The sequence below is a fragment of the Salmo salar genome, chromosome 17 (assembly GCF_965601325.2).
Source record: "Salmo salar chromosome 17, fSalSal1, whole genome shotgun sequence".
NCBI classification, from domain to species: Eukaryota; Metazoa; Chordata; class Actinopteri; order Salmoniformes; family Salmonidae; genus Salmo; species Salmo salar.
Window position 1 is genome coordinate 723,637 of NC_138307.1, and position 24,935 is coordinate 748,571.

General features: G+C 42.1%; 1 protein-coding gene across 2 annotated transcripts in view; it reads left to right on the forward strand.

The window, feature by feature from the left end:
* Positions 1-6,797: 6,797 nt before the first annotated feature.
* Positions 6,798-24,935, forward strand: part of LOC106575067 (nuclear factor erythroid 2-related factor 2) — a 55,478-nt gene continuing 37,340 nt past the window's right edge. For both annotated transcript variants that reach the window (XM_014151214.3, XM_014151215.3), the window contains exon 1: positions 6,798-7,078. In XM_014151214.3, coding sequence (XP_014006689.1) covers positions 7,037-7,078 — 42 coding nt within the window. In that variant the 5' untranslated portion in view covers positions 6,798-7,036. The remainder of the gene's footprint in view (positions 7,079-24,935) is intronic.

Sequence of the window (24,935 nt, forward strand, 5' to 3'; positions counted from 1 at the left end):
CCGGAAATGGTCTGGAGAAGAGAGGAGGGGATAGGGTCAAGTGGGCAGGTTGTTGGGCGGCCGGCCGTCACAAGACGCGAGATTTCATCTGGAGAGAGAGGGGAGAAAGAGGTCAAAGCACAGGGTAGGGCAGTGTGAGCAGGACCAGCGGTGTCGTTTGACTTAGCAAACGAGGATCGGATATCGTCAACCTTCTTTTCAAAATGGTTGACGAAGTCATCCGCAGAGAGGGAGGAGGGGGGGGGGAGGGGGAGGAGGATTCAGGAGGGAGGAGAAGGTAGCAAAGAGCGCCCTAGGGTTAGAGGCAGATGCTTGGAATTTAGAGTGGTAGAAAGTGGCTTTAGCAGCAGAGACAGAAGAGGAGAATGTAGAGAGGAGTGAGTGAAAGGATGCCAGGTCCGCAGGGAGGCGAGTTTTCCTCCATTTCCGCTCGGCTGCCCGGAGCCCTGTTCTGTGAGCTCGTAGTGAGTCGTCGAGCCACGGAGCAGGAGGGGAGGACCGAGCCGGCCTGGAGGATAGGGGACAGAGAAAATCAAAGGATGCAGAAAGGGAGGAGAGGAGGGTTGAGGAGGCAGAATCAGGAGATAGGTTGGAGAAGGTTTGAGCAGAGGGAAGAGATGATAGGATGGAAGAGGAGAGAGTAGCGGGAGAGAGAGAGCGAAGGTTGGGACGGCGCAATACCATCCGAGTAGGGGCAGAGTGAGAAGTGTTGGATGAGAGCAAGAGGTTAAAGGATACAAGGTAGTGGTCGGAGATTTGGAGGGGAGTTGCAATGAGATTAGTGGAAGAACAGCATCTAGTAAAGATGAGGTCAAGCATATTGCCTGCCTTGTGAGTAGGGGGGGAAGGTGAGAGGGTGAGGTCAAAAGAGGAGAGGAGTGGAAAGAAGGAGGCAGAGAGGAATGAGTCAAAGGTAGACGTGGGGAGGTTAAAGTCACCCAGAACTGTGAGAGGTGAGCCATCCTCAGGAAAGGAACTTATCAAGGCGTCAAGCTCATTGATGAACTCTCCAAGGGAACCTGGAGGGCGATAAATGATAAGGATGTTAAGCTTGAAAGGGCTGGTAACTGTGACAGCATGGAATTCAAATGAGGAGATAGACAGATGGGTCAGGGGAGAAAGAGAGAATGTCCACTTGGGAGAGATGAGGATTCCAGTGCCACCACCCCGCTGGCTCGATGCTCTAGGGGTATGCGAGAACACGTGGGCAGACGAAGAGAGAGAAGTAGGAGTAGCAGTGTTTTCTGTGGTAATCCATGTTTCCGTCAGCGCCAGGAAGTCTAGGGACTGGAGGGTAGCATAGGCTGAGATGAACTCAGCCTTGTTGGCTGCAGACCGGCAGTTCCAGAGGCTGCCGGAGACCTGGAACTCCACGTGGGTCGTGCGCGCTGGGACCACCAGGTTGGAGTGGCAGCGGCCACGCGGTGTGAAGCGTTTGTATGGCCTGTGCAGAGAGGAGAGAACAGGGATAGACAGACACATAGTTGACAAGCTACAGAAGTGTTGTTTCTTGTATTATTGTCTCCTGTGTTATTAGATAACTGTTTCACTTTGATATCCTTTTTCTTCTGTCCTGATTTTCTCTTTCTTTTCTTCTGTTAACTAGATATTCTTTGTTGTTCTTCGTTAGCTAGCTAGCTTCTTCCAAAAGAGTCCCTAGCAACTGCTTAGCAACTGGTAAACAATTCAGCTAGCTAAGATAACTACAATTTTATGAAATTAGTTAAATTGAATGAGACATCGATATACAATCCGTTGAGACTGGCTGGATATCATAAGTAACCACTTTTTAAACGTGGGACAATGGGGGACCTCAATGAAATATTTATTTTAAATAATGATTCTGTACCACCAGGGGACACTTATCTCTGAGGGCTTAAACCACATGGGATTCCCGCGAAGGAGGGACTTCCATAAATACTGGTCAGTAATGTAGGAGTTGGCTTAATGCTTGCAAAAACACATTTAATTAAGTAATCAATGTTAATGATAAATCAAACCTGTATAGGCTATTTAGGAATTATACTTCAATTAACCAGTCAACATTGTTGATGTAGGTTAATGTGGAAAAGTTTAAATTATCTCATTTGTAGAAACCGGCAATTTTAACTTCTTAGATGAATTGAATGAAACATCAATATCCAATGAGTTGAGATTGGCTGGATATCATAAGTAACCACTTGTTAAACGTGAAACACGTTTGGGTGTAACCTAAATAATTATTTTAAAACAAATGTACTGGCGATTCTTCACCCCCAGGGGTCACTGATTGCAGAAAGCTGAAATCAAACGGAAGTACAAAGGGCGGAGTAATTTCAATGTGACACAGGAAAAACAAAATGGCTGCTTTCCCTTTGTTAGCTTAGCATCTCGTGCAAGCTAATCCTACTTTGTACAATTTCAAGCACAACATCATATCCCCTTAACCTCTCTGGGCTAGGTGGGACGAAATCAACAGCCAGTGTAATCCCGTGGCGCGATTTTCAAATACCTTTGAAATGCTATTACTTCAATTTCTCAAACATATGACTATTTTACACCATTTTAAAGACAAGACTCTCGTTAATCTAACCACACTGTCCGATTTCAAAAAGGCTTTACAACGAAAACAAAACATTAGATTATGTCAGCAGAGTACCCAGCCAGAAATAATCAGACACCCATTTTTCAAGCTAGCATATAATGTCACAAAAACCCAGAAGACAGCTAAATGCAGCACTAACCTTTGATGATCTTCATCAGATGACACACCTAGGACATTATGTTATACAATACATGCATGTTTTATTCAATCAAGTTCATATTTATATCAAAAACCAGCTTTTTACACTAGCATGTGACGTTCAGAACTAGCATACCCACCGAAAATTCCGGTGAATTTACTAAATTACTTACGATAAACGTTCACAAAAAACATAACAATTATTTTAATAATTATAGATACAGAACTCCTTTATGCAATCGCGGTGTCCAATTTTAAAATAGCTTTTCGGTGAAAGCACATTTTGCAATATTCTGAGTAGATAGCCCGGCCATCATGGCTAGCTATTTTGACACCCACCAAGTTTGGTACTCACCAAACTCAGATTTACTATAAGAAAAATTGGATTACCTTTGCTGTTCTTCATCAGAATGCACTCCCAGGCCTTCTACTTCAATAACAAATGTTGGTTTGGTTCCAAATAATCCATAGTTATATCCAAAAAGCGGCGTTTTGTTGAATTATAGATACAGAACTCCTCTATGCACTCGATATGTCCAATTTTAAAATAGCTTTTCGGTGAAAGCACATTTTGCAATATTCTCAGTAGATAGCCCGGCATCACAGGGCTAGCTATTTAGACACCCAGCAGGTTTAGCAATCATCAAAGTCAGATTTACTATAAGAAAAATAATGATATCTTGGAGATTATTTAGTTTTCAAATAGCCTAAAGTGAGTGAGAAAAAGGCCATTCTTGAACATGGGGTGAGACATTCTTACTAATTTGTAAATAAAGCCAGTTTGTTATTTAGAATGATTTATTTCTGTTTTTAGAGAAACCAAAAGCCCACCATCGCTTCATGGGTCTCCCGGTCGTGGCCGGCACTTGTATCGAACCAGCATCTGTAGCAACACAGTTTGCACTGCGATGCTGTGTCTTAGACCGCTGCACCACTCGGGAGGCCCCATCCAAAAGGTTTTTAATGCTGATCAATTTCCTTGCACAAAGTATCTATTGTTCTGCTAATAGCCCATAATGGCGTGGGACAACATGACCGGTCAGGAGTAGGTGTAACGGCTGTCTTCGTGAAGAGAGGACCAAGGCGCAGCGGGTTGAGTGCTCATCATTATATTTATTTTAAATAAAGACTGTGAACACGGAAAAACAATAAACAATGAAACGATGACAGGAAACAGTTTAGCAGGCTATACACATAACAGCAGTGCTAAAGACAACTACCCACCCCGAACCACATAAAACAAATACCCTCTGCCACGTCCTGACCAAACTACAATCACAAATAACCACTATACTGGTCAGGACGTGACAGTAGGCTACAGTACTACAGTTAGAGCAAAATAATTTCCACACCCTAATTGTAGTCTAAGTTTCTCTTAGAATAAAAACCTTATTAAGTAATACTGACGATTAGTAACAAAATAATGTGTCCTTTTCTGGGTGTGCGTGTGCAGGACAGAGGAATAGCAATTCTTACACTATTGTTCTAAATTCAATCACCTTCTTCATCCTCGTCATTCAGTTCATTGAAATTCAATTTTGAAGTCGTGCACAATTATCAGTTTCTATTTGATTTGTCACCCATTCATTGTCAGTTAGAGACACATTAGCACCTTGGGACCCAAAAGCATAATCCGTGCTCTAACTCCCTCTTGCGCTGGCCTGGAGCAATGAAGCAGTGATGCAGGATACCGTACTAAACCACAAAAGTCCCTCAGCATAATCCCAAAACTTTTAGATGAGCAACCACTGTATATAAGTCCTGAATGGCAGGAAGCTTGACCGTATGAACTACCCTCTGTAGTGCCTTACGGTCAAGCTTCCTGCCATCCAGGACATATATACAGTGGTTGCTCATCTAAAAGTTACATGCCCTCTTCACAACTTTCTTGGTGTGTTGGGACCATGATAGTTTGTTGGTGATGTGGAGACCAAGGAACTTGAAACTCTCGACTCACTCCATTACAGCCCCATCAATGTGAATGGGGGCTTGTTCGGCCCTCCTTTTCCTGTAGTCCATGATCAGCTCCTTTGTCTTGCTCACGTTGAGGGAGAGGTTGTTGTCCTGGCACCACACTGCCCAGGTCTCTGACCTCCTCCCAATAGGCTGTCTCATCGTTGTTGATGATCAGGCCTACCACTGTTGTGTCATCAGCAAACTTTATGATGGTGTTGGAGTCATGCTTGGCCATTCAGTCGTGGGAAAATAGGGTTTACAGGAGGGAACTAAGCACTCACCCCTGAGGGGTCCCGGTGTTGAGGATCAGCGTGGCAGATGTGTTGTTGCCTACCCTTACCACCTGGGTGCGGCCCGTCAGGAAGTCCAGGATCCAGTTGCAGAGGGGGGTGTTTAGTTCTAGGGTCCTTAGCTTAGTGATGAGCTTTGTGGGCACTATGGTGTTGAACACTGAGCTGTAGTCAATTAACAGCATTCTCACATATATATTTTTTTGTCCAGGGCAGTGTGGAGTGCGATTGAGATTGCGTGATCTGTTGGGGCAGTATGCGAATTGAAGTAGGTCTAGGGTTTCCGGGAACGATGTTGATGTGAGCCATGACCAGCCTTTTAAAGCACTTCATGCTACCGACGTGAGTGCTACGAGGCCATAGTCATTTAAGCAGATTACCTTCACTTTCTTGGGCACAGGGACTATGGTGGATTGCTTGAAACATGTAGGTATTCACTGTAGTGTTTTGCAGACTATAGTCCGTAACAGTGAATACTACAGTAAAGTCAGCAAAAACACTACAGTGGACTCACTCTGTATGCAATAATAGTGTTTAACATTCTTTTTGAATGACTACCTCATCTCCTTACCCAACACATACAATTATTGTATCTATAAGATCCCTCAGTTGAGCAGTGAATTTCAAACACAGATTCAACCACAAAGATCAGGGAGGTTTTCCAAAACCTCGCAAAGAAGGGCACCTATTGGTAGATGGGTAAACTCAGTTGCCAGAGAGGAAGGAAACTGCTCAGGGATTTTACCATGAGGCCAATGGTGACTTTAAAACAGTTACAGAGTTTAATGGCTGTGATAAGAGAAAATTGAGAATGGATCAACAACATTGTACAATAGTTACTCCACAATACTAACCTCATTGACAGAGTGAAAAGAAGGAAGCCAGTACAGAATAAAAATATTCCAACACAGTAGGCCTTCTGGAAAACCCTAGAAAGGTGTGCCAAAGATGAAGAACGGATCTTTAATGTCCTACGGCACATAGAACGCATTTACTCACAAATAAAATAAGCCCGCAGACCACCAGTTGGCCCTCTATTTATTTTTTACACCCCGTTTTTCACCCCAATTTCGTGGTATCCAATTAGTAGTTACAGTCTTGTCTCATCACTGCAACTCCTGTATGGACTCGGGAGAGGTGAAGGTCGAGAGCCGTGCGTCCTCCGAAACACAACCAAAACAAGCCACACTGCTTCTTGACACAATGGCCACTTAACACGGAAGCCAGCCGCACCAATGTGTCGGAGGAAACACCGTGCACCTGGCAACCGCCAATTTAGGCTACTTACATACAGGTGCATATGCTAATAATTGTGCATTCTGTAGGTTTAGATAGATTAGAAAACTTTTTTAAAATTACACCAAATGGAAAATTGCATTTGGCGCTCTGGCTTACATTAAAGGGATAAAAACAGACATAAAACATACACATTACACACATTGAGCATTTCCGTGTCAGATCATCAGTCTTATTTGGGATAAAATACTTTTTAGGCCATTCTTCCCGAGGGAGTGGCACCTTTAGTCTCTCACCAGATGGAAGCATTTGGAAGGATGCGTGAGGGGGGGGGGGGATGAGTTGTTGTTGGATACTTGGAAAGCTTTTTTGTGAGGTGTTGTTTGTACAGTTCATGAAGTGGTGTTGGCCTGATTTACAAAATTGTGTATTTATAAAAGTGTCTTAAACTAGGCCTATTTCGTTGTATTGCCTACAAGCTTATGGGATACAACTAATAGACTATACCCACTAGATGTCACTGAATGAAAAGGAAACATTCTGGGTGTATTTTTATGGTGAGCTCTCAGTGTCCAGACAGCGCCAGGGGCCGTTACCACCTTGTCAGTCAGGCTGCCGCTGCTAGTGGGCAGGGCCGTTTAGCGGCTGGGGTTTCTTTACGCTTTCATTATTTCTAGACCTCATTTTTTATTTCTATACAAGTGAACTATGTTCATATTCAGGACGCTGTTCGGTAAGATTTCATTTGATTTGTGTTAGTGTAAGGGACTTTAAAGATAATTGCGGCTCTGGGCGTTTAAGAGCAAATTCACAAGGGAATATCAACTGCGCAATGATGGAGGTAGAATTGTCAAGTGCACATCGAAGTCAACAGGTAAGAGAAGAGGCTGAATAACATGCTTCATAGGCGGCCTAACAAATTTGTTTCTGACTCAAGAGAAACGCTTAGACTATAGAAATTGTGTCATAAGCCATTGTTGTTATCCTGTGGTAGCCTACTTAAAATGTTGCAGTATAGGCAACAGTATAGTAGTTTGAGGAGGAGGCTAAGAAACTGCATCATAAAGTAGACTAGGCAAACTGGATTAGGCTATTTTGTGTTATATGGAACAAATGAAATGTAGCATAAATAAAGCCTAATAAATAAATGTGGATTGAAATGATTTCAATAGGCATAGAATCTCACCTTTTCCAACATTTACTTGTTGTGAACCGTTTCTCATACATCTGTAGAAAAATCTGCAAAGTCATTGGACAGCCTCATACTTGAGTTCTTTACCACAGCTGCAGCCTATAACACAGTTTCAACCTGTTTCATAAAGATTCAAATCCACGTTTAAGGTTGAATTTCGAAACCAGGATGTCTTTGAATTGGTCCGGAAAAGAAACATTTTATACATCTGATTCTTCCCCAAAAATAATGCCATCCAGTTTATTGTTTGTCGAGAGCCCCCTCCAGGACTGTGGTGGTACCCTGTAGCGTGTGATCTCTGTATCGATGGCATATCATCAGAGGCCACCTTCGCTCAGTCCACTAGGTCCACAATTGTAGGCAGTCTCATAGAGGAATGTTTGTTTGTAAAAGCTTATGTTTTGAAGTTCTATGAATTAAATATATTATAGGAAGAGATGGGCAAAGATAAATGTATCTTGATACAACTACAATATACTCCAAAGATGTATCAAACAAAAATATTTTAGCAAAGCATTGTATTCAGATAAACATTATCAGTGAAGGTAACAGACATGTTACTTGCTATAACTGTGATATATGTTTGAATGCACTGACTTTAAGTCACTCTACGTAAGTGTCTGCTAAAATGACCAAAATTAAATGTGAAAAAGAACCTGCAAAGCACAGTGGGTATTGTTATAATAAGGGGTGGAGCTCATAAGACTAGTGGCCAGTGTGCTTTGCAAGGGTTCATTTTAACGTTTACATTTTGGTCATTTAGCAGACAATCTTAATACAGCATAGTGCTATCAGATTTCTTATACCAAAGCAGCAAATTTGAGGTGAACCGCTATAAAATTGTGAACCGCTATAAAAAAATGGTATGGAAAAGTATTTTGTATTTTGAGAATACAAATTACAGCTCTGAACGTGTCTTGTTACAAAATACATTGGTTTGTAGTTCAGGCCAGCGAAATAGAAATGACAAACTACTCAAAAGTAATTGAAATACATCCAACATAAATACTGCCCATCTCTGATTATAGGCCTACTGCACTTTATCAAGCTGAGTTGTATGATGTAGTTGGACCTTGTAGGTGGATGAACAGCTCCCTTGTTATGATGGAATGTGTTGTTGTAAACACATCAATGAAGAGCACAGTAGTAAATATTACCCTCTTCATTTAAAGGGTGATATAACCTAGGATACTGATGGTGTGAATACAAAGCATATTTTATTATTTTCTATTCTACTTTATTCTATTCTAAGTCTTTGATCCCTCCTCATGCCATGGGGTGGGGGCTAATTAAAGGGGTATCCGCAGCGTCCTCCCAACCACTGTTTAGGTAAAAAGGTGAAGGATGGAGCTGGAGACATCTAACCACTCTCAAATGTATAGACAGAGCTATAGATGCAAGGACTGACCATCCATTATAATTTTAACCATGTTGTGAGGCTATACGGTGTTTGTTTACATTTACTTCATTTACAAACATTGGAGTAAAATAAGCTTATATTTTGGATTCTAATTCGGTACGACAGTTGAACTAAGCTCATGTCATGAGGCATTTCTAAGTTATATTCTTCAATAATCATTGGGTACAAAAAGTTGATGTAGCCTTTTTAATGTCCTGAGTATATAGATGGTTTGGGCAATAAGGTCAATTGAAATTAATTAATTAGGCCCTAATCTATGGATTTCACATGACTGGGAATACGTACACTAACGTTCTAAAGTTTGGACTCACTTACAAATGTCTGTCACGTCCTGACCATAGAAAGATGTTATTTTCTATGGTAGAGTGGGTCAGGGCGTGACAGTTTTTTTCTCCTCTATGTTTTCTATTTCTAGGTTGTCAGGTTCTAGTTTTGTATTTCTATGTTGGGGTTTTGTTTGGGATGATCTCCAATTAGAGGCAGCTGGTCCTCGTTGTCTCTAATTGGAGATCATACTTAAGTAGGGTTTTATTCCACCTGGGTTTGTGGGAGATTGTTTTTGAGTAGTGTATGGTTCACCTCTTCGTCAAGGTTTGTTGTTTTGTTCTTTAGTTTATGTTTATGTATTGCATAGTTTCACAGTGTCACGGTTGTTGTCGGTGAAGGAGGACCAATACGCAGCAGGTACATGTATGCTCATCTTGAGAATTTATTAACTTCAAAAAATGAACGTACAAAATCACAAAACAAAAAAAGAACGAACGAACAACTACAAACAGTCTGGCTAGCATATGCTCAACACAGAACAATCACCCACCAATCACAAACACAAACACACCCTAATATATGGGACTCTCAATCAAAGGCACCTGCCTTCAACTGAGAGTCCCAACCCCAATTAACCAAACATAGACATACACTCACTAGACTCCACATAGAACTACCTAGACATAAACCAAAACCCGGAAATACTAAACCAAACACCCTTTTAACAAACACACCACCCCGAACCACATAAAACAAATACCCTCTGCCACGCCCTGACCAAACTACAAAACAATTAACTTTATATACTGGCCAGGACGTGACAGTACCCCCCCCTTAAAGGTGCTACCCCGGAAGCACCTTAACAAAAAAAAATAACCCCAAACAATACCCAAAAGAAAAATTCCCCCTTACTAAAGGGAGGGAAGGGAGGGTGGCTGCCGTCAACAACGGCACTGTGCTACACCCCCCCTCCCCAACCCACCTATTTTTTTGGAGGTGGCTCCGGCTCAGGCCGTTCCAGGCTGTCTGGGCAGTCTGGCAGCTCGGGACAGTCTGGGCAGTCTGGCAGCTCGGGACAGTCTGGGCAGTCTGGCAGCTCGGGACAGTCTGGGCAGTCTGGCAACTCGGGACAGTCTGGGCAGTCTGGCAACTCGGGACAGTCTGGGCAGTCTGGCAACTCGGGACAGTCTGGGCAGTCTGGCAGCTCGGGACAGTCTGGGCAGTCTGGCAGCTCGGGACAGTCTGGGCAGTCTGGCAACTCGGGACAGTCTGGGCAGTCTGGCAACTCGGGACAGTCTGGCAACTCGGGACCGTCTGGGCAGTCTGGCCACTCCGGCAGTTCAGGGCAGTCTGGCCACTCCGGCAGTTCAGGGCAGTCTGGCCACTCCGGCAGTTCAGGGCAGTCTGGCCAATCCGGCAGTTCAGGGCAGTCTGGCCACTCCGGCAGTTCAGGGCAGTCTGGCCACTCCGGCAGTTCAGCGCAGTCTGGCCACTCCGGCAGTTCAGCGCAGTCTGGCCACTCCGGCAGTTCAGCGCAGTCTGGCCACTCCGGCGACTGTTGACTGACGGGCAGCTCCGACGACTGTTGACTGACGGGCAGCTCCGACGACTGTTGACTGACGAGCAGCTCCGACGACTGTTGACTGACGGGCAGCTCCGACGACTGTTGACTGACGGGCAGCTTCGACGACTGTTGACTGGCGGGCAGCTCCGACGACTGTTGACTGGCGGGCAGCTCCGACGACTGTTGACTGGCGGGCAGCTCCGACGACTGTTGACTGGCGGGCAGCTCCGACGACTGTTGACTGGCGGGCAGCTCTGATGATGACTGTTGACTGGCGGGCAGCTCTGATGATGACTGTTGACTGGCGAGGCTGGGTTTACGCACTTGCAGTTTAGTGCGGGGAGCGGGAACAGGACGAGTCGGACTGGGTGGACGCACTTCCGGGTCCGCACGAGAGACAGGAGCTGGAAACCCAGGGCTATGGAGGCGCACAGCCGGTCTAGATCTTACCTCCTGCACAACCCGCCTTGGCTGGATGGAACTAGTAGCCCTGTACGAGCGGGGTGCTCGTACAGGGCAGACTGGGCTGTGCAGGGGCCTGATGGTAGCCGTGCGTAGAGCGGGAGTTGGGTAGCCTGGTCCTCGGAGGCGTACCGGCGACCAGATGCGCTGCACAGGCATCCTCCTACCAGGCTGGATGCCCGCCCTAGCACGGCACCTGCGAGGGGCTGGAATAACTCGCACCGGACTGTGCGTGCGTATGGGTGAGATAGTGCGCTTCTCAGCGAAACATAGCGCTCTCCACCCCATACGCTCCTCCATATAACCACGGGTAGCTGGCTTCCGGCTCTTCTTACGCCTAGCCAAACTACCCGTGTGCCCCCCCCCAACATTTTCTTGGGGGTGCCTCTCGTGCATCTCCTTCAGCGCGTCCACTCTGGCCTCGTACCACCGCCTCTCTGCCTTGGCTGCCTCAATTTCCCACTGCGGGCGGCGATAATCCCCAGCCTGATGCCAGGGTCCGGCCCCGTCCAGAACTTCCTCCCAAGTCCACTTCTCCCGCCAGTCCAACTCGAACTCCGTCTGCTCCTTCCTCTGCTGCTTGGTCCTTTGGTGGTGGGTGATTCTGTCACGGTTGTTGTCGGTGAAGGAGGACCAATACGCAGCAGGTACGTGTATGCTCATCTTGAGAATTTATTAACTTCAAAAAATGAACGTACAAAATCACAAAACAAAAAAAGAACGAACGAACAACTACAAACAGTCTGGCTAGCATAGGCTCAACACAGAACAATCACCCACCAATCACAAACACAAACACACCCTAATATATGGGACTCTCAATCAAAGGCAGATAGACAACACCTGCCTTCAACTGAGAGTCCCAACCCCAATTAACCAAACATAGACATACACTCACTAGACTCCACATAGAACTACCTAGACATAAACCAAAACCCGGAAATACTAAACCAAACACAATTTTAACAAACACACCACCCCGAACCACATAAAACAAATACCCTCTGCCACGCCCTGACCAAACTACAAAACAATTAACTTTATATACTGGCCAGGACGTGACACACAGTGTAAATAAAATGTGGAACGACACACACGCTGCACTTTGGTCTGCATCTCCTTCCTACAACAGCCGTGACAATGTCCTTGTTTTTGAAAGAAATGCAAATTTTTTGGTCCATTAAAATAACATCAAATTGATCAGAAATACAGTGTAGACATTGTTAATGTTGTAAATGACTATTATACCTTCATTTCAACAAGGAACACAGACTGAGACCAAGGTCTCTTTTACAGCTGGGCCCTGCGTATACGTTTACACATACAGTTTAGGTACAATGATTAAGAAACTACACAAGACAAACAAAACGATCACAGATAACACAAAAAAATACAGCAACAGATTACATTTACACATAGGTTATTCCCCTAACAGCACAAGAACTTGCATAACCCGAAACAGTTACAAGCAAAACAAAAATAAATATCCTCCAATAAATATTGGGCAAGAGGGACAAGAGGGATAAGAGTCTCAAGTTTAAGTTTAGTCTGCAGGCTATTCCATAGGCAAGGAGCATAACAGGAAAAGGCAGCCATACCCAACTCTGTGGAAATCGCATGGACCTCAAGTGTAATCCATGCTTGAGACCTGGTTTTAGGAATTATAATTCTAATATTGATGAGTGATGATAAATAAGAAGGTAGCTTATTCAGAAGTGCTTTATAGACAAACACGAGAGCATGTTGTTCTTGTCTCACGGACAGCGAAGTCCAACCCACATTTTGATATAAAACACAGTGATCCTTCTAACCCCCCCCCCCCCCTTAAAAGATTTAGATGCACTATTGTAAAGTGGTTGTTCCACTGGATATCATAAGGTGAATCCACCAATTATAGACAAACACGAGAGCATGTTGTTCTTGTCTCACGGACAGCGAAGTCCAACCCACATTTTGATATAAAACACAGTAATCCTTCTAACCCCCCCCCCTAAAAGATTTAGATACACTATTGTAAAGTGGTTGTTCCACTGGATATCATAAGGTGAATCCACCAATTTGTAAGTCGCTCTGGATAAGAGCGTCTGCTAAATGACTTAAATGTAAATGTAAATGTGAGTTCAGTAGCTAGCACCCATAATAAATCTAAGTGCGCATTGATAAGTAGCATCCAGCGATTTAAGTGTTGATGCCGTAGCATGCATGTAAATAATATCCCCATAATCTATAACAGACATGAAAGTAGCTTGCACAATTTGTCTTCTATTTGTAGAGGACAAACATGTCCTGTTTCTATAGAGGAAGCCTAGCTTGATTTTTAGCCGTTTACAATGTTCGTCAATATGCATTTTAAAAGACAGTTTATCATCCAACCATATCCCTAAATATTTATATGCAGAGACCTGATTAATTCGAGAACCATCTAAGCTCATAAGTGCAAGTGTATTTTCAACCAACTTTTTGAACCTATTAAAAATCCTAAAATCTGTTTTCTTTGCATTTAAAACAAGTTTCAGCTGTATAAAAGTCCCTTGTAATATCTTAAAATCTGTCTCCAATAATGATAATGCTTGGTCAGCCGTTGAAGCGATAGAGTACATGACAGTGTCATCAGCATATAAATGAATTTGACACTTATCTCATCACCGATATTGTTTGAAAAGAGAGTGAACAGTAATGGACCAAGTATAGAACCTTGTGGGACCCCAAGGTTACAAATATTGGAGTAAAACTAGAAAGAGAAAAAGGAGTGGGAGGCCCCAGTGCTCAATTGAGCAAGAGTATGAGTACATTAGAGTGTCTACAGTCGTGGCCAAAAGTTTTGAGAATGACAGAAATATTAATTTTCACAAGTCTGCTGCCTCAGTTTGTATGATGGCAATTTGCATATACTCCAGAATGTTATGAAGAGTGATCAGATGAATTGCAATTAATTGCAAGTCCCTTTTTGACATGCAAATGAACGGAATCCCCCAAAAACATTTCCACTTCATTTCAGCCCTGCCACAAAAGGAGCAGCTGACATCATGTCACTGATTCTCTCGTTAACCTGTTATGGCTAGGGGGCAGTATTTTCACGGCTGGATAAAAAAACGTACCCGATTTAATCTGGTTACTACTCCTGCCCAGTAACTAGAATATGCATATAATTATTGGCTTTGGATAGAAAACACCCTAAAGTTTCTAAAACTGTTTGAATGGTGTCTGTGAGTATAACAGAACTCATATGGCAGGCAAAAACCTGAGAAGATTTCATGCAGGAAGTGGCCTGTCTGACAAGGTGTCGTTCTTCTTGTCTCTGTTTATTGAAGAGTGAGGATCTTAGCTGTCCCGTGACACTTCCTACGGCTGCCATAGGTTCTCAGAAGGCGGCAAAAAGCTGGATCGTGGCTTTGCAGGCTCTGGCTGAAACAAAGTAGCGCGTTTGGGTAGTGGCTGGTTACAGTACTGTGAGACTCAGGCTCGTGCCCGCGTCGACCGAAAGGTTTGTTTTCATTCCTCTGTTTAGCTAAATGGACATTCCCGGTCGGAATATTATCGCTTTTTTTACGAGAAAAATGGCATAAAAATGGATTTTAAACAGCGGTTGACATGCTTCGAAGTACGGTAATGGAATATTTAGATTTTTTTGTCACGAATTGCGCCATGCGCACGACCCTTCTTTACCATTCGGATAGTGTCTGGGACGCACGAACAAAACGCCGCTATTCGGATATAACGATGGATTATTTTGGACCAAACCAACATTTGTTATTGAAGTAGCAGTCCTGGGAGTGCATTCTGACGAAGACAACAAAAGGTAATCAAACTTTTATAATAGTAAATCTGATATTGGTGAGTGCTAAACTTGCCGGGTGTCTAAATAGCTAGCCCGTGATGCCTGGGCTATGTACTTAGAATATTGCAAAATGTGCTTTCACCAAAAAGCTATTTTAAAATCGGACATATCGAGTGAATAGAGGAGTTATGTATCTATAATTCTTAAAATAATTGTTATGCTTTTTGTGAACGTTTATCGTGAGTAATTTAGTAAATTGTTAGCAAATTCCCCGGAAGTTTGCGGGGGGTATGCTAGTTCTGAACGTCACATGCTAATGTAAAAAGCTGTTTTTTGATATAAATATGAACTTGATTGAACAAAACATGCATGTATTGTATAACATAATGTCCTAGGTGTGTCATCTGATGAAGATCATCAAAGGTTAGTGCTGCATTTAGCTGTCTTCTGGGTTTTTGTGACATTATATGCTAGCTTGAAAAATGGGTGTCTGATTATTTCTGGCTTGGTACTCTGCTGACATAATCTAATGTTTTGCTTTCGCTGTAAAGCCTTTTTGAAATCGGACAGTGTGGTTAGATAAAGGAGAGTCTTATCTTTAAAATGCTGTGAAATAGTCATATGTTTGAAAAATTGAAGTTTTTGTATTTTTGAGGAATTTGTAATTCGCGCCACGCCTATCATTGGATATTGGAGCAGGTGTTCCGCTAGCGGAACGTCTAGATGTAAGAGGTTAACACAGGTGTGAGTGTTGACGAGGATAAGGCTGGAGATCACTCTGTCATACTGATTGAGTTCGAATAACAGACTGGAAGCTTCAAAAGGAGGGTGGTGCTTGGAATCATTGTTCTTCCTCTGTCAACCATGGTTACCTGCAAGGAAACACGTTCCGTCATCATTGCTTTGCACAAAAAGGGCTTCACAGGCAAGGATATTGCTGCCAGTAAGATTGCACCTAAATAGACCATTTATCGGATCATCAAGAACTTCAAGGAGAGCGGTTCAGGGCGCACAGTACTACATAGAGGAAATGCTAAATGGAACTCTATTCCACATCAAGTAACTGACACAAGCAGTACAATTGTATTTTAACAACACCAACATTGGTACAGACACATGCATACACACACACACACACACACACACACACACACACACACACACACACACACACACACACACACACACACACACACACACACACACACACGGATTTAGTTATGTAGATACAATGCTTTGCAAAAGTATTAATCCCCCTTGCCGTTTTTCCTATTTTGTTGCATTTTATTTGGATTTCATGTAATGGACATACACAACATAGTCCAAATTGGTGAAGTTTGCTTAGGGTCATTGTCCTGCTGGAAGGTGAACCTCCGTCCCAGTCTCAAATCTCTGGAAGACTGAAACAGGTTGCCCTCAAGAATTGCCCTGTATTTAGCACCATCCATCATTCCTTCAATTCTGACCAGTTTCCCAGTCCCTGCCAATGAAAAACATCCCCACAGCATTATTCTGCCACCACCATGCTTCACTGTGGGGATGGTGTTCTCTGGGTGATGAGAGGTGTTGGGTTTGCGCCAGATATAGCATTTTCTTTGATGGCCAAAAAGCTTAATTTTAGTCTCATCTGACCAGTGGACTTTATTTAACGAATTATGTGACTTCTGAAGGTAATTGGTTGCACCAGATCTTATTTAGAGGCTTCTTAGCAAAGGGGGTGAATACATATGACTGCACTACTTTTCCATTATTTTTTTTTGAATTTTTTGAAACAAGTTATATTTTCCATTTCACTTCACCAATTTGGATTGTGTTGTGTATGTCCATTACATGAAATCCAAAAATCTATTTAAATTACAGGTTGTAATGCAACAAAATAGGAAAATCTCCAAGGGGGATGAATACTCTTGCAAGACACTGTAGCCCACCACATGCACTGTTTTCAAACCATATCTGGATGGATCCATAATGAATTACTATGGGAATAAATATCAATGAGTTACAGAAATATTGGAATAAAGTAGATGATAGGCTTTCTTTTAAAAAACATGTTACTGGATTGGGAAAAAAGCTCAAATTCTAGATAGGGTTCCTTTACAGAAACAGGGCTTGTCTGTCCTCTGTAAATAGAAAACAAATTGTGCAGGCTACTTTTATGTCCGTTTTAGATTATGGTGATATTATCTATATGCATGCACCGGCAAACACATTAAAACCACTGGATGCTATTTACCATTGTGCACTCAGGTTTATCACGGGTGATAGTTATGAAACTCATCACTGTATCCTATATCAACATGTGGGTTGGGCCTCTCTATCTGTGAGGCGAGAGCAACATGCTCTCTTGTTTATTTATAAAGCACTTCTTTTAAAATTACCTCCATATATATCATCATTAATTTCCACTAGATATACTAATTTTAAAACCAGATCACAGATGTGGATTACATTAGAGACTCCTGCGGTCTCCACAGAGTTGGGTAGGACTGCCTTTAGTTCCTTTGCACCTTATTTATGGAACAAACTGCAGATCCAACTTAAGTTAGACACTCTGGTGTCCCTTGCCCATTTCAGAAATGTTATGGAGGATCAATATGATGTTGTCTGTGATTGTTTCTGTTGAATTGTGTCTTTGTTTTGTATGTTTGAAATGTTCTTGTCTGTATGCCTAAAACTGTACATGTCAACATGTTTACACAGGGCACAGCCGTAAAAGAGATCCAGGTCTCAGTCTGTTTTCCCTGTTAACCTGTTAGGGCTAGGGGGCAGTATTTAAACGGCCGGATAAAAAACGTACCCGATTTAATCTAGTTATTACTACTGCCCAGAAACTAGAATATGCATATAATTATTGGCTTTGGATAGAAAACACCCTAAAGTTTCTAAAACTGTTTGAATGGTGTCTGTGAGTATAACAGAACTCATATGGCAGGCAAAAACCTGAGAAGATTCTGTACAGGAAGTGCCCTCTCTGAGCATTCCTTGGGCTTCTTGGCTCTGTTTATTGAAAACTTAGGATCTTTGCTGTAACGTGACACTTCCTACGGCTCCCATAGGCTCTCAGAACCCGGGAAAAAGCTGAATGATGTAATTCCAGCTGCTGGCTGAAACACATTAGCGCCTTTGGTAAGTGGTCTATCAGAGGACCATCAGACTGAGGCGCGTGCACGGGGTGACACCATGTTTTTATTTTCTCTCTCTTTGTACTAAAACATGATTTCCCGGTCAGAATATTAGCGCTTTTTTACTAGAAGAATGGCATAAAAATTGATTTTAAACAGCGGTTGACATGCTTCGAAGTACGGTAATGGAATATTTCGAATTTTTTTGTCACGAAACGCGTCGGGCGCGTCACCCTTCTTTACCCTTTCGGATAGTGTCTTGAACGCACGAACAAAACGCCGCTATTTGGATATAACTATGGATTATTTTGAACCAAACCAACATTTGTTATTGAAGTAGCAGTCCTGGGAGTGCATTCTGACGAAGAACAGCAAAGGTAATAACATTTTTCTTATAGTAAATCTGACTTTGGTGAGGGCTAAACTTGCTGGGTGTCTAAATAGCTAGCCCTGTGATGCCGGCTATCTACTTAGAATATTGCAAAATGTGCTTTCACCGAAAAGCTATTTTAAAATCGGACATATCGAGTGCATAGAGGAGTTCTGTATCTATAATTCTTAAAATAATTGTTATGTTTTTTGTGAACGTTTATCGTGAGTAATTTAGTAAATTCACCGGAAGTTTGCGGGGGGTATGCTAGTACTGAACGTCACATGCTAATGTAAAAAGCTGTTTTTTGATATAAATATGAACTTGATTGAACAAAACATGCATGTATTGTATAACATAATGTCCTAGGGGTGTCATCTGATGAAGATCATCAAAGGTTAGTGCTGCATTTAGCTGTGATTTGGGTTTATGTGACATTCTTTGCTAGCATGAAAAATGGGTGTCTGATTATTTCTGGCTGGGTACTCTGCTGACAGACATAATCTAATGTTTTTCTTTCGCTGTAAAGCCTTTGAAATCAGACAGTGTGGTTAGATTAATGAGAGTCTTGTCTTTAAAATGGTGTAAAATAGTCATATGTTTGAGAAATTGAAGTAATAGCATTTCTAAGGTATTTGAATAACGCGCCACGGGATTCCACTGGCTGTTACGTAGGTGGGACGATTTCGTCCCACTGGCCCTAGAAAAGTTAAAATAAAGATTTAAAAAATAATTTTAAAAAAAGTAGTCTAATGCAATTGAAGGCAACAAATTGTTGCTTACTGAAACACCCAAAGTCATCCAATGTGTTATCATAGGATCTACCTGCGTGTGGTCAACAATTTCAGCACCGTTTCGTGCTGCTTTCAGACAAGCATGGGGAATTGTCTTGATAAATCAATCATATTTTTATTTTCACTGAATCTTCGTTTGGGTAGTGGTTAGCCTACAATTCGGGTGTGGAAATGTTAGAATTATTCTGCTCTTCACTCGCAGTCGCTTAGTAGCCTAGGCCTACTCCCAACTGGTCACATTGTACAGCGTCATATTTTCCTACCGGAAACCCTGAGGCCTACATAGGCTACTGTAAAATGCATTTGAATGTTTCTTGGAATAGAAACTGTCACGTTATCTGATGATTGGAGACAGGCACAGGAATACGTAATAGCGGGTTTTATCCAAACAGAGAGTAAAGGTGTAAACCTCTAAATAATACAAAGGACGAGACCCGTAAAACAAGTGCACAAATACATGCAGCATGGCAGACGATACAAGAGCATAGGTACTCACAGGACCAACGGAAATGGTAAAAATAACCAACAAGGACAATGGGGAACAGAGGGCACATATATAACATACTAATCAGAGGGAATGGCAACCAGGTGTGCGTAATGAGACAAGACAGTCTGGGGTTGGTGGTAATGAATCTAGTTCAGTGATGTCTAGAAGGCCGATGACGTAGACCTGGGCTGGTGAACGGAATGAGCAGCAGTACTGGGGGGATCCGTGACAGTACCCCCCGCTGCAATAGCAGTGGGACAACACCGGCCTCGTTGACGACCAGAGGGACGCGAGGTGGGTCGATCAGGGCGCCGAAGGTGAAAATCCCTGGTCAGCGAAGCGTCCAGGATGTAGGAAGTGTCCAGGAACCCAGCACTGCTCCTCTGGGCCGTTGCCCTCCCAGTTGATGAGGTAATAGAGACGCCCCGCTCTACATCTCGAATCCAGGACTTCACGGACCGAGTACGCCGGACCTCCCTCGATATCCAGAGGAGGAGGCGGGGCGTCACTGGGTCCAGTCTCAGCGAGGGGACCAGGCACCACTGGCCTGAGGAGAGACACATGAAAAGTCGGTTTAATGCGGTAATCAGCAGGGAGTTGCAAAGGGTACGTTACCACATTTGTATTTGTATTTATTATGGATCCCCATTAGCTGCTGCCAAAGCAGCAGCTACTCTTCCTGGGGTCCAGCAAAATTGAGGCAGTTCATGCAATTTTAAAACTTTGCAATACATTCACAGATTTCACAACACACTGTGTGCCCTCAGGCCCCTACTCCACCACTACCACATATCTACAGTACTAAATCCATGTGTATGTATAGTGTGTGTGTGTGTGTGTGTGTGTGTGTGTGTGTGTGTGCGTGCGTGCGTGCGTGCGTGCATGCGTGTGTGTGTGTGTGTGCATGTGTCTGTGCCAATGTTTGTGTTGCTTCACAGACCCCGCTGTTCCATAATTTTACTGCTTGTGTCAGTTACTTGATGTGGAGTGTGGTGTAGTCATGGCTCTATGTAGTACTGTGCGCCTCCCATAGTCTGTTCTGGACTTGGGGACTGTGAAGAGACCTCTTGTGGCATGTCTTGTGGGCTGTGCATGGGTGTCCGAGCTGTGTGCCAGTAGTTTAGACATGTATAGTGTTGAGTCATCCACATACATAGCAACTCTGGCTTTACTCAAAGTCAGTGGCATGTCGTTAATTAAAATTGAAAAAAGCAAGGGGCCTAATTAGCTACCCTGGGGAATTCCTGATTCTAACTGGATTATATTTGATAGGCTTCCATTAACTTCTATGGGCAAGGTGGGACGTAAGCGTCCCACCCCTGGTGCACCCAATCAACAACAGGTGAAATATCAAGACCGCCAAATTTGAAAACAATTAAATGTCATAATTCAGATTTCTCAAACATACAACTATCTTACACCCTTTGAAAGATAAACATCTCCTTAATCTAACCATGTTGTCCGATTTCAAAAAGGCTTTACGGCAAAAGCATAAAGTTAGATTATGTTAGGAGAGTACATTGACAATAGCTGTGTGTAATGTTTTGTCAATTCAAAGAAAGGCGTCACCAAAAGCAGAAAACCAGCTAAAATGATGCACTAACCTTTGACAATCTCCATCAGATGACACTCCTAGGACATTATGTTAGACAATGCATGCATTTTTTGTTCTATCAAGTTCATATTTATATCCAAAAACAGCGTTTTACTATGGCGTTGATGTTGAGGAAATCGTTTCCCTCCAACAACCGCCAGTCAATCAGCACAAGAAATTAAATAATTACTATTCGAAAACATTGGTAAAATATTATATTGTCATTCAAAGAATTATAGATTTACATCTCTTGAACGCAACCGGATTGCCAGATTTAAAAATAACCTTACTGGGAAATCACACTTTGCAATAATCTGAGCACTGCGCCCAGAAAAATACGCTTTGCGATACAGACTAACCGCCATGTTGGAGAGATCTAAAATCGAAAATACTATGTAAATAATCCATTACCTTTGATTCTCTTCATCAGATGTCACTTCCAGGAATCCCAGGTCCATAACAAATGTAGTTTTGTTCGAAAAAGCTCATAATTTATGTCCAAAAAGCTCCGTGTTGTTAGCACATGATCTATGCCAGCCGGACTTCTCATCATGAACGAGGGGAAAAAAAATATTTACGTTCGTTCAAACATGTCAAACGTTGTATAGCATAAATCATTAGTGCCTTTTTTAACCAGAACATGAATAATATTCAAGGCGGACGTTTGCATTCTCTTTTAAAACGTTTTGGAACGAGAGTACCAAACATGAACTCGCGCGCCAGAGTCTAATTGGCCACCACCGTTCCAAGGCTCTTGTTCGTTCAGTTCTCACAGTATAAGACTCAAAACACTTTCTAAAGACTGGTGACATCTAGTGGAAGCCATAGGAAGTGCTCAAAAATTAATAAGCCCCTGTGTGTTTCAATGGCATAGGCTTAAAGGTAATTCAACACATCAGGTATCCACTTCCTGTCAGAATTTGTCTCAGGGTTTTGACTGCCATATGAGTTCTGTTATACTTACAGACAACATTCATACCGTTTTAGAAAATTCAGAGTGTTTTCTATCCAAACCTGAACAATAATATGCATATTCTAGCTTCTGAGTTGGTGTAATAGGCAGTTAAAAATGGGCACATATTTTTTTCAAAATTCTCAATACTGCCCCCTAGCCCCAAGAGGTTAATCTAACCACATTGTCCGATTTCAAAAACATTAGATTATGTCAGGAGAGTACCTTGCCAAAAATAATCACACAGCCATTTTCAAAGCAAGCATATATGTCACAAAAACCAAAACCACAGCTAAATGCAGCACTAACCTTTGATGATCTTCATCAGATTACACTCCAAGGACATTATGTTATACAATACATGCATGTTTTGTTCAATCAAGTTCATATTTATATCAAAAACCAGGTTTTTACATTAGCATGTTATGTTCAGAACTAGCATACCCACTGAAAACTTCCGGTGAATTTACTAAATTACTCATGATAAACGTTCACAAAATACATAACAATTATTTTAAGAATTATAGATACAGAACTCCTTCATGCAATTGCGGTGTCAGATTTTAAAATAGCTTTTCGGTGAAAGCACATTTTGCAATATTCTGAGTACATAGCTCGGCCATCACGGCTAGCTATTTTGACACCCACCAAGTTTGGGGCTCACTAATCTCAGAATTACTATTAGAAAAATTGGATTACCTTCGCTGTTCTTCGTCAGAATGCACTCCCAGGACTTCTACTTCAACAACAAATGTTGTTTTGGTTCCAAATAATTCATAGTTATATTCAAATATCTCCGTTTTGTTTGTGCGTTCAGGTCACTATCCGAAGGGTGACGCACGAGCGCATTTCGTGACAAAAAATTCAAAATATTCCATTACTGTACTTAGAAGCATGTCAAACGCTGTTTAACGAGAGTCTTGTCTTTAAATAGCTGTAAAATAGTCATATGTTTGAGAAATTGAAGTAATAGCATTTCTAAGGTATTTTGAAAATCTCGCCACAGGATTCAACTGGCTGTTACGTAGGTGGGACGATTTGGTGCCACCTAGCCCAGAGAGGTTAAAATCAATTTTTATGCTATTTTTCTCGTAAAATAGCGATAATATTCCAACTCGGCAACGTTCTATTCATTCAGAGGCTGAAAGAAAAAAATTGAGTAGTCTCGTGAACGCGCATCTCAGTCTCACTGTCCCCAGGCTGACCACTCACAAACTCTGCTGCTGTTCTTTGCCCAGAGACAGCAGACACCCCATTCCACTTTCTGGTGGCTTTAGAGAGCTAATGGAAGCCTTAGAAAATGTCACGTTACAGCACAGATGCTGTATTTTCGATAGAGATGCAACAGAAGGACAACAAATTGTCAGACAGGGCACTTCCTGTATGGAATCTTCTCAGGTTTTGGCCTGCCATATGAGTTCTGTTATACTCACAGACACCATTCAAACAGTTTTAGAAACTTTAGAGTGTTTCCTATCCAGATCTACTAATTATATGCGTATTCTAGTTTCTGGGCAAGAGTAGTAACCAGTTTAAATCGGGTACGTTTTTTATCCGGCCGTGCAAATACTGCCCCCTAGCCCCAACAGGTTTTAAAGAACACCCTCTGTGTTCTGTTAGACAAGTAACTCTTTATCCAGATTATAGCAGGAGGTGTAAAGCCGTAACACATATGCTTTTCCAGCAGTAGATTATGCTCAATATTGTCAAAAGCTCAATAGCTGCACTGAAGTCTAACAAGACAGCTCCCACAATCATTTTATCATCAGTTTCTCTCAGCCAATCATCAGTCATTTGTGTAAGTGTTGTGCTTGTTGAGTGTCCTTCCCCATAAGCATGCTGAAATTCTGTTGGCAATTTGTTTACTGTAAAATAGCATTGTATCTGATCAAACACAATTAAGGACATTACATCAAAGTTGGATCAGCCTATAGTGTGGTTTTCCACTTTAATTTTGAGTGTGACTCCAAATCCAGACCTCCATGGGTTGATAAATTGGATTTCCATTGATTATTTTTGTGTGATTTTGTTGTCAGCACATTCAACTATGTAAAGAAAAAAGTATTTAATAAGATTATTTAATTCATTCAGATCTAGGATGTGTTATTTTAGTGTTCCCTTTATTTTTTTGAGCAGTGTATTTTGATTTGTTTAACACTTTTTTGGTTACTGCATGATTCCATATGTGTTTTTCATTATGTTGATGTCTTCACTATTATTGTAGAAGAATAGTAAAAATAAAGAAAAACCCTTGAATGAGTAGGTGTGTCCAAACTTTTGACTGGGACTGTATTTATATTGTATCATAAAAGGTGCTTTGAAAAAGAAACCTAGGTCTCTGTGTTCCCTGTTGAAAAAACACACAGCCTGGTCCAGGCCAATTGATGAAAGCCTCTGAATAAGTAATGAGTGAGCCACAGTGTCGAAGGCTTTAGACAAGTTAATTTCTGCAAATGTTCATACTGTATCTAGCTACTTCTGCTCACAGAATGAATAGCAGGATTTGGTTCTGGGTTCCGAAATTATTTGAAACTAAGCCTGAAACTCTGTTTTTCTAATTTATATTATCTGCAGCTGAAATGAACCCATTGTAATCAATGAGACATGCTACACTGGCCACAGAAGCAGCACATCAGTGAATTTTAATGTGTATAATTTTTTTAACCAGGCAAGTCAGTTAAGAACAAATTCTTATTTACAATGACAGCCTACCCTAGCCAAGCCCTAAC